A 27324-nucleotide genomic window follows, 5' to 3' on the forward strand; every position below is an offset into this window, starting at 1 on the left:
TTGCTCAAGCGAACCCAGTAACGTCTCCATTGGAGACTTTGTTGTTACTGTGTCTGGCATATCGAATACTCTCGGTAGCTTGCCGGGCTCTCCGAGAGGGGCGGAGGAATCGAACTCGGGTCGGCCATGTTGGCCGCTTGTAAGGCGAACGCCCTACCCGCTGTGCTATCGCTCCAGCCCATATCTATTCCTCAAAAATCACTTCTCAGTGGCCGGAGCCATAGTGTAGTAGTTAGAGCAAGGCAAGCATGTGGTTGGCCCGGGTTCAATCCTCAGCACTCCATATGGTGCTGAAGCCCTGAGCTCAGTGAAGCCCTGAGCACTGCCGGGTGAGCCCCCTCACAAAAAAAATATCTCATCTCAGGGGACCTACGCAGTTTTGTTGGAGTGCCTTGTAGATAGTGTGGGATCCATTGTGGGATCCGTTGTCTCTCCCTAAGAGACACCCAACCACCCTACCATAGAGCCGTGACTGAAGTCTTGTATCAGGAGGACTGTGTCATCCCTGAGACAGAGGAAGATGAGGGAGAATTAGCCTAGGGTTTTGCTTCTGTTTTTCGTTGTTGTTGTTGTTGTTATTTTGGAGCTTTTTCTGGTGATTCTCGGGAATTACTCCTGACTCTGCACAGAGGAATTACTCCTGGTGGTTCTCAGGGGAACATATGGGATACTGGGATCAAACTACGGTCAGCTGCTTGCAAGGCAAGTGCCCTGCCCACTATATTATTGTTCCGGCCCCAGATCAGTAGTTTTGGAGAGAGGGAACTAGTTTAGATAAAGGTAAAAGGTAAGGTAAAGGCCCTCCCATTGTTCATCGATTTGCTCGAGCGGGCCCAGTAACGTCTCCATTGGAGACTTTGTTGTTACTGTGTTTGGCGTATTGAATATGTCACGGGGAGCTCTTCCCACCCTCCTGGAAACTGAGATTAGGGATGTGGGGAAGAGTTCCCCACCCCCCACAACCCGCCACCCTCACCTCCTCTCTGCTTGTCAGACGCCACACAGCCTGGCATGGAGATGGGACCTAGCCCCCGCCCAGGTATTGCAGGAAGATCATCTCTGAAGCCCATCCCCATAGAAGCCTGAGGCCCGGCACGGCCTTTTCTGCAGAGGGTTCCAACCTGGGCCTGGTTCCTGTCCTGTGAACGCTGGCTCCACTGGAGTGGCCCTGTCCTCACAACCTCCGCTAAGGATTGACCCTGTCCGGAGGGCCCGACTGCATCTTCCAATTAACCAAATCCAAATTAAACTAATTGCAAATCCTATAATAAGCCCGCACCAAAGAGGAAGACAGGTATAGGCCAGACTCATCCTGCAGCCGGACTTGAGTCAGAATTGCCAGAAGTTCACAAATTGCTCAAACGTTCATGTGAGAAATGGAAGGGAGAACTAAGAAAGCGTATCCCCTGCAAAAGAGCATTTCGCAGCAAACCATAATGCTCCAGAGTAAAAAGAGAGAGTATGGGGGAAATTGTCTGCCATCGAGGCAGGGGGAGGGTTGGAATGGGGGGGATACTGGGGACATTGGTGGTGGAGAATGTACACTGGTGGAGGGATGGGTGTTTGATCATTGTATGACTGAAACTCAAACATGAAAGCTTTGTAACTGTATCTCACCGTGATTCAGTTTTAAAAAGGGTCGGGGGGAGAGTGTTTCGCAGGGTCAGAGCAATATAACAGCAGATTGGGCATTTGCCTGGCACCCAACTGACCTGAGTTTGATCCCTGGCACCCCACATGGTCCCCCAAGCCTGCCAGGAGTGATCCCTGAGTGCAGAGCCAGGAGCAAGCCCTGAGTGCAGCTGGGTGTGACACAAAACCAAAGCCAAAAGAAGCATTTCTCGACAGAGAGTGGGGGGCACAAGGTGCTTCCCTGCCTGGGTCCCAACAGGACAGGTCACTCGCTGGGCACCCAGTGCTCTCTGGCCTGGCTTCCGTCTGTCCTCCTGACCTGTCCTCATCTGACTGTGTGTCCTGCCCTCGTCAAGGCTGGATGAGCCTCTGACAGGGGTGTGGCGGGAGCGGGGTGGGCGTGGGCACTCAGGCTGCATGGGGCAAGCCCTCCCATTCAGTGCGGGGATTACCGGGATCCCCAGGTCTTACTCGCTCTCGATCCCAAACCTGATGTGCCGTGTGAGAAAGCACCACCGCCCACCCTGGCTGGGTCACTCTGCCTCGGTTGCCCTGCTGGGCCTGAGTCACACTCTGGGGAGTCAGAGCCAATTGGGGGATCAGAAAGGACCAAAAAGGTCAGCGTTTGGGGCAGGGCACCGAAGGGGTGTAAAGGCTGAGGCAGGGCGAGGGGTCTGGGCCCAGGTCTCCTCTCCAGGGCCAGAGCAGCCCCTCCTGAGGCCCCCCTCCCTGGACAATGGGAGGGAATTCCTGCCATGCAAACTTCATGTGATATAGGGTGCAGAGAGCAGCCTGAGAGCTCCCAAGGCAGCTGCCTCCAGTGGGCCCCCCGAGAGGAGCCTCCCAGCTCCTGAGACCTGCATCCCCCAGTTCACACTGGAGCTGCCGGCTCAGATCCGTGGTGATGGCTCCGTCTGCTCAGCATTCAGGCCTCAGGTGCGACTCTCATAACATTGCCTGTTCCAGGCTGGAGAGACGGTACAGTGGCTAGCGCCTTTGCCTTGCATGCAGCTGAGTCGGGTACATCCTGGCATCCCATATGGTGCCCTGAGCACTCCCAGGAGTGATTCCTGAGTGCAGAGCCTGCAGGAACCCTTAAGCATCACGGGGTGTGCCCCCAAAACAAGCAGACAAAAAGTTACTTGTTCCTTGGGTTTATTCTGTCAGGGAAGTTCTTCCCTGACCCAGTCCCCGTATTCTCCCCCAGAAAATGAAGCATTTAGTTGGTTTCTGACCTCCGTTCTGGCCTCTGCACCCCCTTCTCTGCTTCCTTTACCCCACAAGGAGCAAGACCTGGGGGGAGAGACTTTGGGTTCCCGGAGCAGAGTGTTGAGCTCCTGTGTCCTCCCACAGGCCACCTGACCATCCGGGCCTCGGCTCGCTCCGCCAGTGGGGTAGCTCAGAGCTCTCCCATCCCAGTTGTGTGGAGACCACCTGGGTGAGGTCACCAGCACCTGTCAAGCACCTGCTGTCCTTCACCAACGACATAAAGGAAAAGGTCGGGGGTCCAGTTGGCTGCTTCTCTCTGGAGGTGACCTGGGGCCACTGGGTCAGCAGGAGGCAGAGCTGATGCTACGCGATGCTGGGCCTTCGTGGCCCTAAGCTGTGGCTTAGAGCTTGGCCCGGACCCCAGCCTGCCATTGCCAGGAGCCCGCGGGGAGCTTTCTGACTTGTCAGGTGGAGGCTGGCCCAGGGTCCCAGACTAGGGGATCCAGATGGGCTCGTTCCTGCCACAGCCCCAAAGCTGCCTGGAAGGGAAGGGAGGCAGGGACCCTCCAATCAGACACTTGGACTTGCTCCCGGAGTGTGGTGTGGCCTGCGGGGGTGGGGGCTGTAGAGAAAGGAGGAAGTGGGGTGCCTCTTCGGGGGCCAACAAAGGGCCAGTGCTATCAGGTGAGCAGAGGACAGGTAGCTGGGTGGAAGCCCCACACCAGCACATACTGGCTGAGAACTGACTTCCAGGAGCTTGTGCCTCGCCTGTCGAAGGGGGACCAGGTGTCCCCCCCTGCCCGGATTCCAGGGCTGCCGAGCAGGTGACAGGGAAGCCAATGCGTTCGCAAACACCAAGGTCTGGATGAATGTGGATTTGATGCCTGGGCGTGAGGGCTCAGGATGCAGTGGTCGGGACTGAGGGCAGAAAAGCCAGGTCTAGAGAGGACACACAGGGGGTCCGGCTCGGCCCTCCCTCATCTTCCCTCACGCTCCCACTTTCACCAGGGGGGAATGGCTCAGAGAGTTTGAGCAAGCTGCCCAAGCCACACAGCTAGTAAAAGGCAGAGCTGGGATGTGAAGCCAGGCGTGGCCAGCTCCAAGCCCTGGGTCTGTGGATCTATGGGCTGATGCTGTGCTGTCATGCTCCAGCCCATGGGGAAGGCTCCGGGCTTCGGGGCAGGAGCCAGGGTGGCTCTGAGAGGACCTGAGAGAGACAGGGAGAGAGAAAGGGAGAAGAGGAGGGAGAGAAGGGAGAGAAGGAGGGAGAGGAGGGATAGGAGGGAGAGGAGAAGGGGGAGGAGGGAGAGGAGGAGGGAGAGGAGGGAGAGGAGGAGGGAGAGGAGGAAGAGGAGGAGGGAGAGGAGGGAGAAGAGGAGGGAGAGGAGGGAGAGGAGGAGGGAGAGGAGGGAGAGGAGGAAGAGGAGGAGGGAGAGGAGGGAGAGGAGGAGGGAGAGGAGGAGGGAGAGGAGGGAGAAGAGGGAGAGGAGGAGGGAGAGGAGGAGGGAGAGGAGGAGGGAGAGGAGGGAGAGGAAGAGGGAGAGGAGGGAGAGGAGGAGGGAGAGGAGGGAGAGGAGGGGACGAGAGGGGAGAGGACAGAGAGAGTAGGGAGAGGATGGAGAGGAGGGAGAGGAGGAGGGAGTCGGCGCGCAGGGCAAGGCCCGGCATGTGTCAGCACCGGGAGCAGAGAGGAGCCACACACGCAGCACCAGCTGCCGTTGCATTTATTGAGACCCTCGCAGGCACAGACAGGGCAGGAGCTGCAGGCGGCTGCAGTGCCGGGGTGGTCTGGGCTCCGAGACAGGCGAGGGCAGGCGAGGGGAGTCCTGAGCCCGGGACATCAGCCCCTCCTGGGTGGCCGAGGAGTCGGCCCACCTCGCCCAGACCCCCGACGGGGTGCCTCAGCCTTTCCCCCTCCTCTGGGAGCCAGGGGGAACCCCGGGAAGCAGGAGCCTCGGCGGCAGGGCAGGCAGGGGTCTGCAGGCACGGAGACCCCTGCCCCTTGGGGCCGGGAAGGGGGAGGACAGCAGGGAGCACGGGAGGGGGTTGCAGAGGCCGGGCAGCTAGTATCTCCGGCTGGACGTCTTGACCGTGGTGGTCTTCCGCAGGATGGAGGTGCCCCCAGAGGTGGGCCCTCCCTTGACAGTGCCGTATCCGACGTTACTGCTGAAGCCGCCCTTGCTGGCGCCCCCACTCCCGCCCAGGGAGACGCCGCCCCCGTAGCCCCCAAAGCCTCCAGCGCTGCCGCCGCACACTGTGGTGGAGTTGCCAGTCACCGCTGCAAGGCAAAGGGTCTGGGTGAGGGCCAGAGAGCATGACGGGCTGGGCACCTGCCCTGCATGTGGCTGACCTGGATTCGACCCCCTGACCCTCGTAGGGTCCCACAAGCCCCACCAGAACTGATCCCTGAGCACAGCTAGGATTGGCTTCCCACAAAAAAAAAAAAATAATAATAGGTCTGGGTGAGGCAAGACTCCAACTGGGGGAGGGCTAGGAAGCTTCCAGATATCAGCAGGGAGGAGAACACGGTCGGGCAGCAGAGCCACGGACTGGACCACTGGGCCAGGGCGTGGGGAGAGGGCTTGCACCCGAGCACGCAGGCTGCACGTGAGGGAGCCCCACTTCCATCCTCAGGACCTTGTGCTCCCCTGAGCGCTGCCAGGAGTGATCCCTGCCCCTCCCCGCGGCCCCAGAACGTTGCTGGGATAGCCCCTAAATAAAAGAAGAGGCCAAGTGAGGAAGCTCATTCTCTGAGTCCCCCAAACCCACACGTGAGGGAGGCGAGGGGCCGGGTAGGGTGGGACGGCGAGTACTCACAGATGCTGACGGCACTGGGGCACTCTCCAGACATCCTAGGGAGACAGACGGGCCAGGAGAAGGCAGGTCAGAGGGCCCTCGCGCCCCCACAATGATTCCTCCTCTCCCCCCCCAACCAGCCCACCGACAGGCGGAAGGTACGGGCAGGCCACCCTGAGGCCACAGACTGCCCAGCCCCAGCCCAGCCCTGATCCCAGGGTGGGAAACAGCCGGGACAGTCAGCCAGTCACCTAGCGGGCTAACAGGCTAACGGGCCCTCCTGCTCCTGGCCCTGCCTGAGGGCAGCGGGCACTTTCTCAGAGGCCCTGGGCCAGGACCTGGAGGAGAAAGTCAGGCAGCTGATCACTGAAAAGTGTCGTGCCAAGGAGAGGATGTAGTACCAAGGGGGCGTGTCTTTGGGGTGAGTCTGGAGCCCAGACCCGGCTCCTCCCTCCATCCTCCTGACCCCAGCAGTGCCCCTGGGGGGCGAAGGCGGGAAGCCCCTCGGGAAAGGCAGGGAGCGGGGCGGGGCCCACCGGCTCTCCTCGCCCTCCAGCAGCTTGCGGTAGGTGGCGATCTCCACGTCCAGGGCCAACTTCACGTTCATGAGGGCCTGGTAGTCACGCAGCAGCCGGGCCAGGTCCTCCTTGGCCTGGTGCAGGGCCACATCCAGGTCCCCAAGCTTCTTCTGAGCATCCTTCAGAGCCAGGTCCCCACGCTGCTCCGCCTCCGCGATGGCCGTCTGCAGCTGCTGGCACTGGCCGGGAGGAAGCCGGGTTAGAAACACCCTCTCTCAGGGGGTTCACATGCATTTCTCTGCCTCCAGCCAGCAGCACCATACTACACACACACACACACACACACACGTGAACACATGCATCCACACATGCACACACATACACGTGTACACGCATGCACATGCACACACATGCATGTATAAACAAATACACACGTGCACGCATCTCACAAGCACGTACACACACAGATACACACATGTACGCACATGCACATAGGATCCCTGCTCCAACTGAATGTGGGCTAAAGGAAGCATCTGCCAAGGAGACGCTAACCCACGCAAGGACTCGTGCAGCACCCGGGACCAGTTCCTGGAGTCTAACATCAATGCTGCTTGCAGCCGTTCAGTCACATGTCTCAGAGAAGACAAATGAACAGGAACAGCCTCACTCTCAACCAAAGTCTCCATTCAGATCTGCAGAGAAACAACATACTCTTTTTTGTTTTGTATTGTTTTTCGGTCACACCCGGTGATGCTCAGGTGTTCCTCCTGGCTCTGCACTCAGGAATTATTCCTGGTGGTGCTCAGGGAGTATATGGGATTCTGGGGATAGAACCCGGGTCAGTCGCATGACAGGTAAGCGCCCTACCACGTACCGTGGCTCTGGCCCTGAAAGATATACTCTAGTCAAACCCTCAGTGGAGTTGGCAGTGGTGCCAAGAGCTTGAACTCCAGGCCTAGGGCTCGGCCTCCAGGAGATGAGATCCAGCTCCTTGGGGGAGCGTGTCCCACCTACTCTACCACTGATCTACTGTGTGGCCTTGGACAAGTCTCTTTCCCTCTGTGGGCCTCAGTTTCTTCTTCTGCAAGAGAAGTGTGTTGATCTTGATCGTCCAGCATCTTCTGGCCATCAGGAGAAGGACAGAAGCCAGGGAGGACCACCCCAGACTGTCCATGAGAACACTGCTCCACACACACAAACGCACACTCACCCCCCACACACACACACACATAGACTCCCACCCAGAGGACCACCCCAGACTGTCCATGAGAACACTGCTCCACACACACAAACGCACACTCACACACACACACACACACACACACACACACACACACATAGACTCCCACCCAGAGGACCACCCCAGACTGTCCATGAGAACACTGCTCCACACACACAAACACACACACACACACACACACACACACACACACACGGACTCCTCACCTGCTTCTTGACCGCATCCACCTCCCCCTGCAGCCTCTGCACGGTGCGGGTGAGCTCAGAGATCTCGTTCTTGGTGTCCCGCAGGTTGTCACCGTGCTTCCCAGCCGTCACCTGCAGCTCCTCATACTGGAGGCCAAAGAGAAGTGGCGGTGAGCTGCCTTGGTTCCAGGTCCTTATGGATAACCCCTGACCCCAGGACCCCCTCAGGGTCCAAAGACTGGATGTGTGAGCCCAGAGACCCAAGCTTTAGGGGCAGGGATCATTTGTGCCCAGCCTCAGGGCATGGCCCTGAGCCCACCCCTGGCTCACCTTGGAATGGTACCAGGCCTCGGCCTCAGCCCGGCTCTTCTGCGCAATCAGCTCATACTGGGCCTTGACCTCAGCGATGATGCTGTCCAGGTCCAGGCAGCGGTTGTTGTCCATGGACAGGATGACGTTGGTGTCCGACACGTGGGTCTGCACTTGGCTCAGCTCCTGCAAAAGCAGAGAAAGCTGCCACCAGCGCACTGGGCCCGGGGCCGGGGGGGGGGGGGTGTGGCAACTGGGGGCAAAGGGGGAAGCACAGGGCTTCCCCACGCCCCCCGGAGCCTGTGCTTTCCCTTCCACCATCCTCTGAGGAGCTGCCACTTCAAGGGAAGGACTCGTCTCTCTCGCTGTGAAAGGGCTGTCTGTGAGCCTTTGCTGGCTTCCCAGAGATCACAGCAGTGGGGAAGGAAGAGGCCTCAGGCCATGAGCCAGCATGTTCCTGGGACCCAGGGCGCCCTGGAGGCAGACCTGGGCACAGCTGGTTCACACAGTTTTCTGTGCAGATGGTGGAAAGGCTCCTTTCTGGCCAAGGCCACTGGCAGCCCCGAACTGAGCCTGGGCCTGATCCCAACCAGGGCCACATGTCAGCCAAGTCGCTGTCCACTCAGCAGTCCTGACTGCAGGCAGGCCGGGGAAGAGGCTTGGACTGGAGCCACAGCACACCTGAGGTCACCCAGACTGTCCGTCAGCCGTCAGCCTCAGCACAGGCTTGGAGCAGCCACCGAGCGACAGAGCCCAGGGGCTTCCTAGAATGTGCAGCACAGGGCAGAACGCAGGGTACTCTCTGCCTCCTGTGTGCCCCGGCCACCAGCCTCCACCCCGTCATGAAGGCGGCTCTGCCCACTGCTCCTGTGTTCAAAGGCCAGCTCAAGGCTAGGGGTCACGTCTGCTCTCGGAGCCAGGAACAGCCCCTGAGCACCATGGGAAATTATATGTATAATCTGTGGTATTTGAACACAGATTCCAAACCTATGACCTGAGTTTCTTCTAGTATGATCACGAGTGTTTTTGCTCTGAATAAAACTGGACTGTGGTTTCTCTACAGAGAGTGACTTGAGATTTCCTTCTGTTTTGCAAAGCAATTTCTGCCATGTTTACTGCCCAGTTAACTTAAGCAACCTATTAAGAGTTAGCATTGTTGGGGCCCAAGCGATACTATAGCAGGTAGGGCATTTGCCTGGCACATGGCCAACTAGGGTTGGGTCTCCAGCACCCCCTGGGCTCCCATGAGCACTTCCAGAAGTGACTCCTGAACACAGAGCCAGGAGTATGCCCTGAGCACCACTGGGTGTGGCTTAAAAAAACAAAAACAAAAAGCAAACCCCCCCAAAAAAATGCATTGCAAATTAAAGCAATTAGCAAAAATTTTTCTAGGAAAAAAAAAAGTCACTCATCTGCTGAGTGCTTCACCAACCCCCAAAAAGGAGAGAACCTTCTCTCTCAAGTCAACACCCCCATTGTATGCTGCTCCCTACCCTAACTCCCACACTGGCCCTCCAGGGCAGCCAGCTAGGTGATAAGAATCCTAACAGCAACTGTTGGCTGCTGTCAGCCAGGGCCTAGCTGCTTGTGTCTCATTCCCATCAGTCAAGTCATCCAGAATCCCAACAGCTCTTAAGTGGAGCTCCCAGGTTCGAACCCGGGGAGTCTGATCACAGAACCTGAGACATGGAGAAAGTCAGGCAAGGCACGGAGCCAAAGAGGCCCAAGAGAGCTGACTCAAGCAGGAAGTGGAGTTCACAGGAGACCCCCACCCCACCCCCAGCCTCCAGCCAGAGTGAGACCATGGAGATGCTTTACTGCCCCCTCAGACCCGCCAAGGTGGTGGTCAGCCTTCTGGGTTTTCTTGAGGTGTGGCCTGACCTAAAGTAGACCAAAAGCTCTCATTGTCCATGGCTCATGAAGACTCCTATGCGTCAGATGGCAGGAGGGCAGCCTGACCCCACGGAGGCATGGAGAGACAAGAAATGTGGCAGGAAGGACCCATGGCCTGGCCTAGAGCACCCTTTCCCTTCTTCGGCTCATCCTCCCCCTCACTCGATGCTGCACACCTGCTGCTACCCAAATTCTGTGTGCTCGTAAGGACGAAGGAACCCCCTCAGCACCTGTACCGGCAGGCCCCCGTCCTCTTCCAACCTTCCCCCACACTCGCAGGAAGCCTCAGGCACAGCCTGGTCCATGGGCCTCACCTGACTGTCATCACACACACTCAAAACAAGACTGCAGACCTTCCTACGGGGTTCTGGCTGTCACATTTATGAACTACCTCCGGGTGTCATTTAAGTGCATTAATGGCCATGATCCAGAGACTCACAAATGAATCTTGGAACCAAGCAGCTCACTGCAAAGATGTCTCCAGACCCTAATTATTCAAAATTTTAGAATTCCAGGAGCATGAGAATTCCAGGACATCTCATGCTACTCATAACAGGCAATACAAAATAGATTATTTAGCATCTGCCTGTTGGACAGGCTTGAGTGGTAGTGGGAAAATTTGAAATAATGGTGGTGGGAAGGTGTCATCATGGTGGGGTTGATGTTGAAATATTTGATGCAATCCATTATTGTGAACAACTGTATAAAAATAAAATTTAAAAAAGAAAAACAAAAGACTGCAGACCCCACCGACCCATCCAAAGACAAGGACTCTGTCCGTTGGTGGTCCTGTAGAAGGTTCCCATACAATCCCCATCTGGAAGGGACAGGGGGTGGAGATGTTGGGACCCGGGGCATTATCTGTAGGCGGGTACATAAATAAGACGTAGGGGGGTGGGGGTGGGAGGGAAGAGACGGAAAGGCCAACCAACTCATCTGCTCCCTCAACTGTCTCTTTCCCATCAAGGCAAACAGTCATCAAACTGGAAGGGGAGGATGCTTGCGAGGAAATGGAAACCCAAAACAAACACTGTGTAGGAGAGGCCTTGCCCAAGCCAGATAAGCAGTTTCTCCTGAGAAAACACGCATCTCTTGAGGTCCCCAGACACCCAGCCAGCGCTGTGAGAAACATGGGGAGGAGGTAAGGTTCCAGACCCCCAGGCACAGTCAATGTCTGGCATTTTCTGAGGGGATGTCTCCAAGTTAACCTTGGTGCCAATCTACAAATCTCTGGAAGGGGTTGTAGAAGGGGTGCACAGAGCGAGCCAGAGCTCCCTGAGGAAGAATCAAGACAAATGGATGTTATTTTCTTCCAGTCTTTCCCCAAACTGCTAAAGGACTGACGTGGGCATTGGCCAACCAAAACTGCCACTGCTTTCTTGAAAACAAGACAGATAACGTGGGTCAACAGTCTCACCCACAAATAAATAAACAAATAATTTTTTAATTAAAAAAAAACAATCTCACCACATCTTCAAAGCCCCCCTGTTTCCTGGGATACCGTCTGGATCCTGTGATTGACATGCTGCTCCACTCTCACTGAGTTTCAGTCATCCCTCTCTACCTACTCTCCCTCATCCCTGTGGTGCTATGGAGTGCACAGTGGAGCAGAGGAAACAGCAGTTCCAGCACTGCCTCTTTCTTATTCTGTCTAGCTTGTTTGCTTTCTAGCTCGCTTGTTTCCTTCCTTCCTTCCTTCCTTCCTTCCTTTCCTTCTTTCTTTCTCGCTTTCTTTGTTGCTTGCTTGCTTTCTCTCTTTCTTTCTCTCCTTTCTTTCTTTCTTTCTTTCTTTCTTTCTTTCTTTCTTTCTTTCTGGCTTTGGGGCCTCACCCAGTTGTGCTCATAACTTACTTTTTTTGTTGTTTTTTGGGTCACACCCGGCGATGCACAAGGGGTTACTCCTGGCATTGCACTCAGGAATTACTCCTGGCGATGTTCGAAGGACATTGTGGGATGCTGGGAATCGAACCCTTGTGAAAGGCAAATGCCCTGCTCATTGTACTATTGCTCCAGCCCCAAGCTTACTCTTCACTCTGCACTCAGGGATCACTCCAATCAAGAAGGACTCAGGAGACTGTGTGGGGTGCTGAAGAGCAACCCTAGCTGGGCTCCATGCAACATAAGCACCTTCACCACCGTACGAACTCTCCAGACCCCCAAAACTGCCTTTCCAATGGCATGTTCTTCAGAGTCTGACTTGGTGACCCATATTACAAATTGTTCTGAGGATTATATAAAGCTTAGCACAGAGTCTGGCCCATCAGAAGCACTGCATCAAACCAGCAGTCACTGAGTGTCAATGACACGGCACTGGAGCATTCAGACCTGGCCTGCAGGGCAATTCGCAGTCCCTGGGTCACTATCCCTGTCCCTCAACCAACTCACCATCTCGTACAGATGACTCAGAAACTCGATTTCCTGGGTCAAGCTGCCCACTTGGCCCTGCAGGTCCATGCGGCCCATGTAGGCGGCATCCACATCCTGGGAGACAGAGGAGAGTGGGCAGACAGCTCAGTGTCCAGACTCTTGATCTGCAGCTGAAGGGCCACCTGCCCCCACTCCCACCACCCTTCTCACCTTCTTGAGCACCACAAAGTCGTTCTCTGCAGCCGTGCGCTTGTTGATTTCATCCTCGTACCTGGTTCACAGAGAAAAATCAGGCCCTGCCCCTCCCACTTCACGACCTCAGACCCAGTTGGCTGAAGGAAGCCGATGAGACCCTACACTGGCCAAGGACATCTGTCATTCTCTAACGCAGCAAACCAGAAGAGGAACTTGCGGAGTGGGGAGGGAAAGAGGGTCTCCTCGTTATATAAATATTTCTCTCTGCCCCGTTTCAGAACAGGCATCAAATCTGTGCAATAACCTGGAAATCCAAAGCAGTCAACTCCTTGGACCCAAGCCCTGAGGAGGAGGTGGAGGAGCAGGTGAAGCTCTGTCGACAGCACCTCACCTTTGCACTTGCTTTCAACAGTAGGGTGGCACCAAGGCAACAAACTTCTCCCCCAGTGCTTTGGTTGAGACTTTAAGGCTTATAAATAACTATGATGAAATTATCAGAAAAGTTAGGAAAGATCAGGCCTTCAAGGTCTATGGCCACCATACTATGGGATCCCCTTTGGCTCTTGGTTCCAACAAACTATATTTATAACTTTATGAGACACTTGGGAAATCAAAACTAACTGACTAGTTGGTGGATATTGAGGAATTGTTGCCTAAAACATTCTGGGTGTGGTGGTGGCCTTGTGAATGTTTGACCGGGTTGTTCCACCAGTGAGGTATATGAACATACCCGGTGAATATTCATGAATGAAATGACATTTGCTGCGAAACAGTGAGGGAGGAGGAAGGTGAGTCGAGGACAGATAAAACAAGACCGACTATGAGTTGGCGATTATTCAAGTTGGAGGGAGAGAACATAGAACTTCCTTGTCCTATTCTTCCTGCCACATACATTAGTTTGTTACATTAGTTTGTTTTTTAATGACAAAAATAAGTGTGACAGTTCTCCAGGACGCAGCGAGTCCCATTCTCAGCATAGGGAGGTGTTGCTCTGTCTGTGCAGTCCCCCAGGCATTCCCCTGGAGAGATCACCCCCACGACCCCCTCCCCAGCCCGGGATGCTGGAGCCCGCCTCACTTGGCCTTGAAGTCCTCCACAAGATCCTGCACGCTCCTCAGCTCCGAGTCCAGCTTGCCCCGCTCGCCCTGGAGGTTGTCCAGCTGCCTCCGCAGGCTATTCAGGTATCTCTCAAAGAGGGGCTCCAGGTTATTCCTGGTGACGCCTGAGTTCTGGCCCTGCTCCTGCAGTAGTGCCCACTTGGTCTCCAGCACCTTATTCTGCTGCTCCAGAAAGCGCACCTGAGCCAAGGCAAGAAGGACAGACTGGCCTCATCCCCGGGCATAGATGGGATTATCTGCCACCCATCCCCACCACCGGGACACCTCCAGAGCAGACAGGGCCTTGCAAGGAGGACTCCCTCAGCTGACCGTCTTGGCTGTATTAGACAGTCCACCAGTGAAAAGGACCTAGGGAGATGACTTACATAAAGCCCCAAATTTGATAAACACCTTCCCCACTGTACTAACTCCAGCCACCAACTCTGCTTCTCACTGGCTGTGGGCATGTTCCTCAGAGCCTGAGCAGGTGTCCCTGACTATCAGAATACCCATCTTGTAAATCATTCCAAGGATTATATCAAAAGTTTAGCACAGGGTCTAAAGCATCAGAGCCACTGGATCCAAACCAGCGGTCACTGAGCATCAAAGACACGCCACTGGAGCATTCAGACCTGGCCTCCAGGGAAATTCCCAGTCCCCAGGTCGCTGTCCCTGCCTGTCATTTGGCCAACTCACCTCTCATACAGACTTGCTAGTTGACTTAATCAAGTCCCTTGTCTTTGGGCCTCCCTCTGTCTTGGGTAAACTGAACTAAATCAGTGTCTCTGAGCCCTAATTCTGTATCGAAACCCGCCACGAAAAATGCACGTGCATATATGGAGTGTACGTGCATGTGTGCAAACATGTGTGTAATATGTCTGTGTGTGCATATACACAGACATACATACAGAGGGAGAAAGGGTCATATAACAGAATATTAAAAATTAGTGAATCTGGATGTAAGTGTATTCAGTAGTAGAACATGTGATTCTGGCAACTTTTCTATAAAGTTGAGGTGTTTGGAAGTTGGGTTCTTTTCTAAAACCAAGGTTCACCCTCATCTACAGACTCCAGAGGGCTCCTCGTGTGGTTTTCATGGGGGACCCCGTGATTTCTCTGCCCATCCAAGACCCAGGCTCCTCTCGGCCCCGGCTCCCAGGCTGATCCTGAGAACATGAGAAATGGTTTTATGATTTCAACCTCAGGACCTGTCCCACAGAAGGGGAAAGAGTCACTGGGGGAAGGTGAGTGGGTGGGCTTGTCCTGCCCACTGCTGCCAGTGCCTTGGGGTCCTGCCCCCTCAGCCCCGCAGACCCACACACCGCAACCAACCACAGGGTGAGCACCAACGACACCTCTAGGTGCCATGGACCATGGGACTGGGAACCTGGACTCCAAGCTCTAGGATGAGCCTGGACATATCTCTCAAGCCAGCTAGGTAGGCCTCAGGTAGGTAGGCTTCCTGTCCTGAAAATGGGCACGGTATCCCCTCCTTCGACTCCCCCTGGTCTCCCACGAGAAAGGGGGCAAGATTATCCCCGAGAACCTCTGAACCAAGGCATGCTGCCCCCACTAGGGTGCTCCTCACATGGGCACTCTGAATAGAGGTGGGCAATGCCAGAGTGCCCAGCCAGGGACAGAGCAAACGCCACACCCTGGGAAACCACCCTCCTCGTGATTAACCTCAATCCAAGCTTTTGGGCTGGAACAGTGAGAAAAAGAGGCCAAGGGCAGACTTGCCCTAAGACCAGACTTGCCCTAAGACCACGTCCCACAGGGGTCCTGATTATGATTATATCAAGGCCTAGAGGACCAGGATCAGAAGGACGCTTGGGCCACTCTGATGCTGGAGCCACACTTCCCAGGGGGCGGGCAGGGAGGAACCCACCATCGGAGAGAGCAGTCAGACTGCTGGGCAGGAAGCCAGCAATGAGGTGGGCCTGGACGGCAGGTGGTGAACAGGCTCCAACCACGTGCGCGGTCTCCATAAGGGCCCAGGAGGCTGTATCCAGCCATCGCTCAGGTGAGAAGCCTCTAGAAGGTCATTCCCTAGCTCCACAGGCCCTACCCCAGCCTTGGTGCACCTCTGCTCTCCAGGGCGCCCCTGACTTCCCTCCCGCCTCAGCCCACCTTGTCGATGAAGGAGGCGAACTTGTTGTTAAGCGTCTTGATCTGCTCGCGCTCCTGGGTGCGCACGCGCTGGATCTCGGGGTCGATCTCCACGTGCAGGGGCGTCAGCAGGCTCTGGTTGACAGTGACCTCTTGGATGCCCCCGGGGGGACAGACTGGCCCAAACGCCTGCCGGCCAGCGCCCAGGAAGGCCCCGCCGCCCAGGCCGAAGCCGCCCAGGCCGCGTCCTGAGGACGCCCCTCCAGCCACGCTGACCGAGATGCTCTTGCTGCCCCCCAGGTTGTAGAGGCTGCGGCTGCCAAAGCCGCCCAGGCTGGGCGCACAGCGGGCGCCCCCACCGCTGCCCCCGCTCCTGGACACGGTCATGGAGCTAAAGCTGGTGCGGGCCCTGGAGCTGCCCCCACCGCAGGCAGAGTTGGAGCTGAAGCCCCCCTTGGTGGAGTAGGTCTGGCGGGACACGGAGGATCGCATGGCTGCAGAGGGCCTGGCTGCAGTGGGGAGGAAGCGGGGAGCCGGGCCACGCATGGCCTTTTATCTTTTCCCGGCTGGGCTGGAGCTGGGAGCCACATACACTCCTGCCCCATCGCCCCAGGAGGGGAGGGCGGGGCCCTGTGGGCTGTGGGGAGTCCCTGTCCCCCGGCGGGAGGGAGGGGCCGGTTCTGTTATCGCCTCCCGTGACTGTCTGGGGGTAGGATGCCGCCACAGGCACCACCTGCCCCCAGGGCCGTCCTCACCTGGAACAGGATGACACAGGCTCCCCCGCCGTGCCCACCACCAGGGGTTCCTCCCACCCAGCCCCAGTGGCCGTGCTCAATGGGGCTCTGTTCTGTGGGCTTTGTCCCAGGCCCCTGTCGCAAGCCAAGGCCCTGGGGCCCGGGGCTGTGCAGGTGGTGAGAGAGGCAGAGTTGGGCAATGGGCTGCTGGAGAGGGTGCCCAGGCCTGCCCAGTCCCACCCGCCCGGCCCACAGTCTTCCTCCTGGCAGTCCACGGTGGGCACAGGTGAGAGCGTGGGGACGGGGCAGACCCCGAAGGACTGTCCGCTAGGAGAACACAGCCTGGGACCAGGGGCGTAGACACTAGGCGGGGATGCCTGGACACGTCAGGCCTAGACTCCCTGGTACTGTGGGAGGGGAACACACTTCCGGGGACTGGTGGGTGATAAGGAGCTTCCACCACAGCCTGAACCCCAGAGCCCTGCCTCACTCCAGCACCACATTGGGACTGGACGTAGGTGGAGAGGCAAGATGTGTGTGTGACTTCTGTCTCCCAGGGGTCCATGGAGCACCTCAACATTCCTGTCTCCCATCCCATGAGGAGCCTCTTGCCTGGCTCAAGCGGAGTTGGGGGTGGGGGGGTCCCGAGTCACCTCCTGTAGTGCCCTCCACACCCCACCTCAGGCTGCTGGGACCGAACACCAGGGAGGGAGCAGGGACACAAGAGGGACCCCCAGGGAGCAGCCATCCTCCTCAACCTCATCCTAAACCCAGGAAGGCAGGAGAAGGAGTCCGTCCACCCAGGCCAGATGAGTCTGGGATGGGGGTCCTTGCCCAGGACCCCGGCGAATTCCTGCACATCCCATGGGGACAGAGATGCAAGGACTCACAGTCCCTTGCGTACAAGATGCTTTTTTCCCTGATATGGTGAGAGAATAGCAGGAATGTGGAGAGAGGAAGCCCTTGAGCCAGGGGTCCTCAGGCAGCTCAGAGCCCCTCTAGGCCCTTCTGGGCATCTGGTCTACCAGCAATGCCACTATACCTGTCCTTCCCATAGCATCACAGCACCCTGCCTGCCACCGCGGCCTACTACCACCCCCGCCTCCCCAGCCTGCCACCCCCGCCTACATTCCCAGCTGAGATGTCACTTCCCACTGACCTTTGCCTGCTGTCCCCAAGGCTGTGATCACTTTCTCAGCCTCCCTTATCTCTCCCCGTCCCAAGTGGGGGCCCCCTGCCCCGGGGAAGGGAGTGATGTCAGCTGGTGAGTCAGACAGACACGGGGTGGTGGGAGTAGAGGGGGAGCACTTCCCGCCCCTCCCTGAGACCAACATCCACGCACAGTTACTCAGTGCCCTGAGCCAGGCTTGTGCCAGGAGCTGGTAACAGACACAGCACAGCCCAGACTCACTCTGGAACTCAGACACGGCAGAAGTCAGCCTCCTCCTCCCTGCAGCCACAGACACCCTGACCTTCTGATGCAGAAATTCCCACCAAAAAAAAAAAAAAAAACATGGAAAACCAAGCAGCACACCTTTCCAGCAGAATATCTGATCGGGACGGAGGCATTTGCAAGCAACTGGCCGGGGAGGGCAGAAGGAGAAATTCCCAAACACATTGTTTCACAAAGCAGGGTCTGGACCACCTTGAAGATGTGAGTCAATTAGAGGAAGTTCCCAGGTTACCAAGGTCACAGAGCAAGATTAGGACCATCTCAAGGCTATCCCGAATGCTCTCTGTGGTTCTGTAGTCACCCAGGCTCGGCGTCCCCTTGGCAGCCTCTGATCTCGGGTGTTTATTTGAAATGTGGGCAGGGATCTACTTTCCTCATCACTCATCTGCAGGCTCTGGAGCTCCTCTGTTGAGGGGGTGACCCACCCCATCCTGGCTGCTTCCTCCCCAGCCACCATTCAGACCTCTGACCCCCGAGGACCTGCTCGGGGATTCAGGACATGGAGCAGAGAGAGCAGGAGGCTACGGGGCAGTCCTTGTGGGGCGGGAAGACAGGCATATGGGGGTGAGACACGAAATCCTGGGACACACAGGCCACACATATTTCTCGCCTCTCCACCTACGTCCAGGGACAACCACTCACGGCGTCAACGGAACCCATGGGCAGGCTGGGTGTTGACAGTGGAGAAGAGAGTGGAGTGACATGGGTGGCTCACCGGCCCCGAGGGCCCTGTGGAAAACTTTCTGACTCCTGATTTAATGCTGCCGTCAACACTTACGGCACGTGGTGATGGGGCAGACCCATGGCGTGTGAGCGTTTGCCACCATCAACACCTTCAGCTCATGGTTAGGGGTGGGGAGAGAGTCCAGCACTGCAGTCCGGCCCTCCCAGCTGGGCCTGTCTCCAGGATGGCACAGGCCCAGCTCCTTCCAGGTGGCCACGTCACAGCACCCCCAGCCCTGTCATCAAGGCCCCCTTCTCTGATCTCAGCACTACCCAGGGTGGCCACCACGTCCAGATTTTCCCAGCACTGTCCCAGTCCAGCCCCAGAAGTCTCATATCCCAGAATACCTCTGGGCCCAGGACACCCCTGGGTTCTGTCCCTGGGCTGGTGGTGGCTTTCCACGGTGATCAGCCTGGCCCCTTCCACCTGCCCCTACCCCATGAGAATCCTTCCATTAAATTCCATTGCATCAGCCTGTCTTTTGTTGTTGCTATTTGGGGTCCACACCGAGAGGTCCTCAGGACTTACTCTGGCTCTATGCTCAGGGATCACTCTTGGGGGGTGGGGAGGGGCTTGGAAAATGACATGAGTTGCTGGGGATCAAACCCGGGTTGATCATATGCAAGGCAAGTGCCCTGTCTACTGTGCTACCACTCTGGCTCAGCCTGACTTTGTTTGTTTGGTTTTGATTTTAGGCCACACCAGCTGGTGCTCAGGACATACTCCTGGCCTTGTGCTCTAGGAGAGTGGCTGTTTCTCGGCCACAAGCAGCTGATTAGTATGTGGCTGACCTGGGTTTGATTGCTGGCACCCCCTATGGTCCCTGAGCCCTGCCACTCTCCTGCCCTCCTAGCTCTGGGCCCTGAGTCCTATACCCCTGCTTTCTGCAGTGGGCCCAGGGCTGGGGTGAGAGCCTGAAAGGAGGATGGGGAAGAGTCCCTCAGAGCCTGACCAGCCAGTTGTGGCTCCCATCCAGCTAATAGAGAGCCTGGGTCCCAGACCCGAACTCAGCAGAAACAGGGCCCAGATGACAACAGGTGCAGCCAGGCTGGGCTGAGGGTCCAAACAGTGGGAATTTCGGGGAGGCCTGCAGGAGGAAGGACATCTGTGAAGTCTTGGGAAGGAGGAGTCAGGTGAGTAGACCTGCACAGGGTGGGAACTAAGCCTGTCGAGATCTGCCAAACTGATAAGGGGAAAAGACCTCAGTTCAGACTTCAAACAGGCTAACACCAGAGAGAAGGACCTTCCAAGGGACACCTGAGTCTGGGGGACATGACATAACCGTGGAGTGCATTTGGGATGTTCTTGAGGTGGTCCCAGTCTGCCTCTAGAAACTTGGTAACCTGGAAATGTCCTCAAGGTGGTCCAGACCCTGCTTGGCCAAACAACATGCTTGGGAATTTCTGCTTCTGTACACACCTGCCAGTAGCCTGCAAATGCCCTGTTGCCTGCAGACAGTCTATAAACAGAGTTCTTGCCTTTGTTCTGGGCCCAGGTCTTGGGATCATGAGCTCTGCTAGGTTGGCTGGTATAATTAATACTATGTTTCCCCACTTCTCAAGGCATGATGCCTCGTTTCCACTGGCTTTTGGTGGGACTTTCCTCAACAGAACCAGGGACAAGTTGTAGTTGGCTTGAGGTTCATTTTTTTTTTTTTTTTGGTCATTGCATCTTCAGAAACCTTTCATTGTTGCATATTCAGAAAAGAACGTTTTTTGTAACCTCTGCCTTCAGTTAAGTGTCTAACTGGGACTGTGACCCCCAAGTTTGAGAAGCAGGGGCTGGAGGATGATCTACTTTAGGGGGAGTTGGGGGGTGGGAACGGAGCTTCAGATCACACAAAGCAAAGTCAGACTGGGTGGCATGCAGGCAGCTGGCACTTTATTGACTGGTTCAGAGTCCCCCAGAGCTGGCTGTGGGTAGTAGGCACGGGGCAGGTGGTGGAGGGATGGGCTGAAGGGTCAGAGTGGGACCCTGGGGGTCCAGGGAATCTGTGGGAGCAGGAGGCTGTGGGGTCACTCAGTAGATGATGGACGTCTTCAGACTTGACTCGACTGTCTTCTTTACAATGGTGTGGCCGCCGGAACTGGAGCTCGAGCTGAAGCCGGAGCCGGACACAGAGCAAGAGCCCAGCACGGAGTCCCACCCTGTGCCGAGCGAGGCCCCAGAGCCCCCCTTCACGATGCTGGTGCAGCTGGAGCCGAAGTCGCCTTTCGTGCCCCCGAGGCCGCAGGTGCCCCCCAGGCCAGCGCCAAATCCCCCAGACACAGAGGCACCGCCTCCCCCGACAGCTGCTGAGAGACACAGAGTCACGGTGGGGTTCTCGCCTCCCCATGGAGCCCCTCTCCCCAGGCCCCCCCATACTCACAGATGGTGACCTGGTTGCTACACTCCCCGGACATCCTGGAAAAGAGAGGCAAGAGGAGAAAACGCTAAGAAGGAGTGCAGAGAGGCGGTCTCCTCAGTAGGTTATTTGATGATCTGGGTGGACCCCCCAACCCAGGGAACCCAGGGAACAAAGGGCTGAATATCCAAGCCCAGCAATGGGTGCTGCTGGCACCCAGGGGTGCTGGGCTGTGGAGGCCACCCCACAGGGCTGGGGCTCCTTGCCCACTCGAGGTGGCTCCCTGGGCAGCTCATCTACCCTCCGGACGAGGACAAGCTTCCAGCCCTCCTTTGAAATCTCAACCAACGAATGCCTCCCGCCCTCCTCACCGGCTCTCCTCGCCCTCCAGCAGCCGACGGTAGGTGGCAATCTCGACGTCCAGCGCCAGCTTCACGCTCATCAGCTCCTGGTACTCACGCAGCATCCGGGCCAGCTCCTGCTTGGTGCCTCTCAGGGCAGCCTCCAGCTCGGCCAGCTTGGCCTGTGCGTCCTTCACGGCCACGTCCCCACGCTGCTCTGCGTCGGCCACGGCGTCCTGCAGGCTGGCATTCTGGGAAAGGCGGAATGCGAGGCAAGAAGGGTCAGTGAGTCCAGCACCATTGCTCCAGGTCCCTCGTGGGGGTCAGCCCGGAGGTGGGGGAGGGTCTCTGTCACATGGCCACCTCCCGGCAATTCCCCTGCTATGGAAAAACACTGCTGAGGGGAGAGAATTGTGTCCCGCATGGCCCTGCCACCTGCAGCATGAGACGGTGACCTTATTGAGAAAAAGGGTCTGTGCATGTGTGGAGAGGGAACCCCACTATTGTTAGGCTGAACCCTAAACTCAGCACTGGGAGCCCCAGAGGAACGTGCATTGTGAGGGCAGAGACGACAAGTGACGCAGAAACCCCTGGGAACTGGGTCTTCCGGGATAAGCACGGCTCCCCACCCCACCCCCATTTCTCCAGAAGGAGTTCCCACAGACCCCACTCAAGATTCCCAGACCCCCAGGATTGAGAGGCTGGAATGGACCGCGGGATCTCCATATGCCACATGCCCCAGTGACACAGTCAGTGTGTGAGCATGAAACACACCAGGAGACTGATGTGGTCCCAGAAGGTCACATGTGAACACCACGGCCACCCCATGAGCCCTCCTCCTCCTCCTCCTCCTTCTCCTGCTCCTCCTCCTTCTCTTTCTCCTCCCCCTCCTTCTCCTCCTCCTCCTCCTCCTCTTTCTCCTCCTCCTACTTCTCCTTCTCCTCTTCCTCCTCTTCTTCCTTCTCCACTTCCTCCTCCTTCTCTTCTTCCTCCTCCTTCTCCTCCTCCTCCTCCTCCTCCTCCTTCTCCTTCTCCTTCTCCTTCTCCTCCTTCTCCTCCTCTTCCTTCTCTTCCTCATCCTCAAGCATAGCCAGAATGTACCCGAGCACCACAGTCAAGCAGTGTGACCCTGTGAGTGTCAGAGGAGCCCCCATGGTCCCACAGCGTGCAGGAACCATCGTCTTGGCTGTTTTCGTTAGCAACAAAGGGTAGAGCCAGAAGTAAGCCCTGAACATTGCCAGATGTGATCACATAAAGTAAAGTAAAGTTGATCGTTGATTGCTTGAGCGGGCCCAGTAACGTCTCCATTGGAGACTTTGTTGTTACTGTGTCTGGCATATCCAATACTCTCGGTAGCTTGCCGGGCTCTCTGAGAGGGGCGGAGGAATCGAACTTGGGTCGGCCATGTTGGCTGCGTGCAAGGCAGACGCCCTACCCGCTGTGCTAAAAAAAAAATTTTTCACACAAACCCAGGGAGGACCCTGGGGCAACGCAGTGAGAGGGAAAGTTCCAGGGGCTTCGGAACCCTTACCTGCGTCTTGAGAGTCTCAATCTGACTCTGCAGCTTCTTGATCGCATGCTGCAGTTGGGAGATCTGGGCTTTGGTGGCCTGCATGCTGTCCCCGTGAAGCTGCACAGACGTCTGCAGCTCCTGGTACTGAGGGACAGAGGCGAGCCCATGAAGCAGCAGGCCTCCCCTGTGCCCGCTCCCAGCCTCCATGTCCTCATGCTCTGGGGATACCCCGATCCCTGGCAGGGAGGGGGACCCCGTTCCTGGAGGGGGACCATGCTTGTGCCTGCCCGACCCCGGAGCTTCAGAGTGGGGAACCAGCCCCTGGGGACCCACAGACCATCCCTTCCGCCAGCCGCCCTGCACCTTGCTCTGGTATGCCGCCTCGGCCTCGGCTTTGCTGGCCCGCGCAATCTCCTCGTAGCGGGCGCGCACCTCAGCGATGACATCCTTGAAGTCCAGGCGGCGGTTGTTGTCCATGGACAGGACCACAGACATGTCGCTGGCCTGGGTCTGGAGCTGGACCTGCTCCTGAGAGGCAGACAGACTCAGTGCCGTCATTCCACCCCTTTCCCCAGAAGACCCCCAGGGGGAGGTGTGGAAGGACTTTCTGCACACACATGATTGGGGGCAGCCTGGCGTTGGCCCTCAGAGGTAGCGAACACCCGTCAGGGGGTGCTGTCCCCTCTGTGGACACAAGGTCTGCACAGCTGGGGCACTAAAGAAAAATGCCCCCAAGGCCCCAAATTCTCCCCACCGTGAGCCTGCTGGACTGAGCTGCATCGGACCCACCGTAGTTCCTCAAAGTCGCCAGTGCACCCCAGGGTCTAGGCAGCCCCTCTGCCCAGCCGTGTGGTGCCTTCCTCACCTCCTTCAAGTCTTTTCTGACTCTGTGTCCTACAAAGATGGGCTACTCTGAACCCACCATGCAAAGCGTCCCCTGCCTTCATGCCTCATTCCCAACTCTCCTTTCCCAGGTGTCACTCTCCTTTCCCCAGAGCTGCCTCACCAGACCAGGGGACCCGCGAAGTCTCGGACAGGCAGACTGTCTGCCAGGGAAAGCAGACTCGGGGCTGTCTGTCTGATCCCTAGCAAGCCACGCTGTCAATCCTCAGCAACTTTGTCAGACGAATGAGTGGTGGGATCCGCCGCAGCCCCCAGGCATGGGGGTCCCTGCCCCTCCCCCGCTCCCACGGCCCCTGGCCAAGCCTCACTTCCTCATACAGATGCCTCAGAAAGTCGATGTACACCCGGAGAGACTCGTGCCTATCCTCCAGCTCCATCTTGCTCAGGAACACCCCGTCCACATCCTGCAGAGAGGGAGACAGAAGCTGTAGACCTCTGTGTGGTCTCGGAGCACTCTCTCCCAACACCCCCATCCCCTCTCACCATCTCCAGTGACCCCTCCTTCCTCCTGCAGTCATGCCATGCTGCACTCCCCTTCACCTGACCAACCCACACTGCCTTCAGGAAGCCCTCCCGGCTCAATCCCAGCCAGCGATGCTTCTTCCATTCCCTCGCCGTCCTCTCCGACACGGTGACTCCGGGAGTTTAGCAAGTGGCTCTTCAGTCGGGGCTTATCCTGGGACGCCTTGTCTAGGTGGTTGTCCCACCTCCTTGGGGCCCCACAGGGAGGGTCTGCATTTAGAAGCTGCCCCCTCTGGCTCAGGGCCGGGCTCCGTGCACGGGGAGGCGCTCATTACCCTAGCGGAGTCACTGGCCCCTGCCCTCACCTTTTTAAGGACCACAAAGTCATTCTCCACCGTGGCGCGCCTCTGGGCTTCCTGCTCGAACCTGCCAGAGAAGGACCAGCCGGGGGGAAAGGTAAGCCCCAGCTGCCACCATGGCGCGCAGTGGGTGTGGGGGGTTCTCCCAAATTCATCTCTGCATCGGCCCTGCTGCCCCTGCCCAGTGCTCGTGGCCACCTTGCTTCACATGCAGGCACCACACGATCAGGCACAGGGAGAAGCCAGGAGGGAGGGTCTCCCACTGCGGCCAGCCCTGCCATGCCCTGCACCCCAGGGAGCACAGGCCTCGCCTGGGCATCCTAATCAGTCCCACTCACCATCAGTTCAGCCTTCTAGAACTTTCGGACCATCCACACTTGGTGGCCCAGAACTCCTGCCTCAGTCACACACACACACACACACACACACACACACACACACACACACACACACCACCCCAGGCTCCTTCCAGGGCCTGTTCCCGGCTGGTCCCATCCTCCCATTACTCTGGGTCAGGGAGTGGCACATGCCCACTTTACAGATCAGGAAACTGAGGCTGGGGAGGTGACACGGCGCTGCCCGTGTCCCCACCCCATGCGGAGGGCGAGGAGCCCAGAGCTGCCTGCGGGGTGAATCACGCCACTCTCGTGGGGAGGGTCCCGCTAAGTGGATTCCGCGGCACCCAGAGACCAGGGCAGTTCTGAGTCACGGGAGCCCGCAGCCTGCTTAACCAGAATTTCTGGAGAGAACCCCACTGCAGGGAGAGCGGCAGCCCATCCCGGCCCTGAGCAGGGACAGCGCCGCCCCCCACTCGGCCCCCACCCCAGGGGATGCTCAGGAGCCCAGGATAGGGGGGCCAGGGGCAGCGCCCAGCAGTGCATACTTGGCTTTGTACTCCTCCTCCTGGTCGCGGCAGGCCTGCAGCTCAGCCTCCAGTGCCCCGCGGTCTCTCTGCAGCTGCTCCAGCCACTGCTGGAGCTGGGCCACGTGGGCCTCAAAGAAGGACTCGAGGCCCTGGGGGCCAGCGCGGCCACCCTGCTGCTGCAGCAGGCTCCACTTGGTGTCCAGGACCTGGTTCTGCTGCTCCAGGAAGCGCACCTGCAGCATGGCAGAGGTCACCTGAGCTCCGGGACCGGGATGGAGGGACCGGGGGACAGGAGCCCCTGCCCATACCCACAGCCCCGGGCCTCGCTAGCACTCTGAGAGCACAGAGAAGCAATAGAAGTGGTCGGGGGGGGGGGGTGGTGGTCAGGTCTTGCCACAGTGGAGGCCACGGGCCGCTCCCCTTGGCCATCCTGGGGCTGGGGGTCGGGGTGGAGCGCAGGTCCTCCGAGGGAGGCTGGGGGATGGGCCCTGCCCCTGGGACCCTCACCTTATCAATGAAGGACGCAAACTGGTTGTTGAGGCTCCTGATGGCTTGGGTCTCCTGCGTCCGCACCGCTTGGAACTGGGGGTCGATCTCGATCTTCAGTGGGGTCAGCAGATTCTGGTTGACACTCACTTCCTGGATCCCCCCAGGAGGGCACCCGCGGCCTTGCCCGAACTGCGCTCCGAGCCTTCCCGCCGCCCCCCAGGTCCCCCCCTGAGAGGCTCCCCGGCGCCCCCCGAAAGAACTGAGGCTCCTGCTGCTGAAGGAGCGGGAGCAGGGGCCTGGGCCCCCCGCCCCTGGGCGCACAGAGCAGGCGGAGAGGGCGCTGAAGCCCCCCCGGCCCCGGCCTGGGCAGAGAGACATGGCAGAGACAGACGAGCTGGCAAGTGTCCGGCGTGCGAGTCCCTGCCCCGAGGCCCTGCACGAGACTTTTATCCCCTCCCGTGCCTGGGCTGGGCCTGTGGATGCCCCGGGCCTGACTGTGTCCCTCTCAGGCTCCGGCTGACCTAGCCTGTCACCAGCAACGTGAGCAACCGGCACGTGCCGGCCCAGGGGGAAGGAAGCCCAGACCTGCCCTCAGCTGCCCCCTAGAGAGGAAGGACTGCGGGTCTCAGTACCAGGAAGCAGACAGGCACGGGCCCTTGGGTGCTGGGCAAAGGGGAAGGCTGGCCCTGGACAGTCTCTGAGGGTGTGATCAAGAAAGGCTTCCCGGAGGAGGTGGGGAGGAAGGGAGGAGGAGGGAGAGAAGAAGGAAGGGAGCGGATGGGGCGTGGAGGCACCCAGAAACCCGGACAGAAGCAAACGGACTTCTCAGGGGTGAAGAGACCTCCAAGAGTTGGAGAAGGAAGGCACCCAGCAGCCCTGGAGAAGATAAGGTCGGCAGCGATGCTGTTAGTGTGATTGGCTAAAGGACACTCTGGCACTTGGAAATGACACAGAAAAACAGGGTGGCCAAGTCCCTCCTCTGGCCCAGCCCAGCAATCACCCAGGAGGTGCCACCCGCAGGAGCCGGTGTCAGCGTTGCCTCTGGGGTCCTGGGGAGACACCTGACTGCCCCACCCCCACCCCTCCAGGGAAGCTCCAGGCAGAGTACCAGGCTCTGCACAAAAGTGTGTGCTTAAGAACATATTCCCTGGGGGGCAGGAAACAGAAGCCAGAATTCATGGGTGTTCCTAAACAGACTTCATTTCTCCCCTGAAACTCTGCCAAGTGGAGGGGCTCAAGGGCTCAGGTGGTAAATTCCTATCCCTATCCTGGAGGGCTCCCTGTAGGAGGCACCTGTGGACTTGCACAAAAGCCCCTCCACTGCAAGCAAGCAGCTCAGGGTGCTAGAATGTCTAGAATATTTCTATCTGTGCTACACACACACACACCTGCCTTCTTAGAGCCTCATGTAACCAGAAGTGAAGGTATTGCAGCCTTGATAATAGAGCTCAAATTAATAACAGGAACTCCACATCACACTCCGGTGAGATGCTATGAGGAAGACCCGGGTGGCAACGTGCCCACCCTGCCAGGAGGCCTGAGGGACTCCCCCCGCCCCCAGAGGGATTAGAAGCCCCTTCCTCCTTC

The 27324-nt window shown here is 57.9% G+C and overlaps 3 protein-coding genes across 3 annotated transcripts in view; 1 reads left to right on the plus strand and 2 right to left on the minus strand.

Moving 5' to 3' along the window:
* TNS2 (tensin 2) overlaps positions 1 to 27324 on the plus strand; it is a 280320-nt gene that overhangs the window by 3122 nt on the left and 249874 nt on the right. The gene's annotated exons all lie outside the window — the stretch shown is intronic.
* Positions 4905 to 16042, minus strand: KRT79 (keratin 79). The gene is made up of 9 exons (XM_056120260.1): positions 15572 to 16042; positions 13422 to 13642; positions 12360 to 12420; positions 12168 to 12263; positions 7911 to 8075; positions 7602 to 7727; positions 6174 to 6394; positions 5659 to 5693; positions 4905 to 5119 (listed from the first exon to the last, which is right to left on the minus strand). The coding sequence occupies exons 1-9, from the start codon at positions 16040 to 16042 to the stop codon at positions 4905 to 4907; spliced, it is 1611 nt and encodes a 536-aa protein (XP_055976235.1).
* On the minus strand, positions 20468 to 26115 carry KRT78 (keratin 78). The gene is made up of 9 exons (XM_056120257.1): positions 25756 to 26115; positions 25267 to 25481; positions 24390 to 24450; positions 23871 to 23966; positions 23023 to 23187; positions 22678 to 22803; positions 21177 to 21397; positions 20830 to 20864; positions 20468 to 20752 (listed from the first exon to the last, which is right to left on the minus strand). Exons 1-9 carry the CDS (start codon positions 26113 to 26115, stop codon positions 20481 to 20483), a joined length of 1551 nt encoding a protein of 516 aa, XP_055976232.1. The 3' UTR covers positions 20468 to 20480.

Source organism: Sorex fumeus, unplaced genomic scaffold (genome assembly GCF_029834395.1).
Source record: "Sorex fumeus unplaced genomic scaffold, SorFum_2.1 ptg000042l, whole genome shotgun sequence".
Taxonomy (NCBI): Eukaryota; Metazoa; Chordata; class Mammalia; order Eulipotyphla; family Soricidae; genus Sorex; species Sorex fumeus.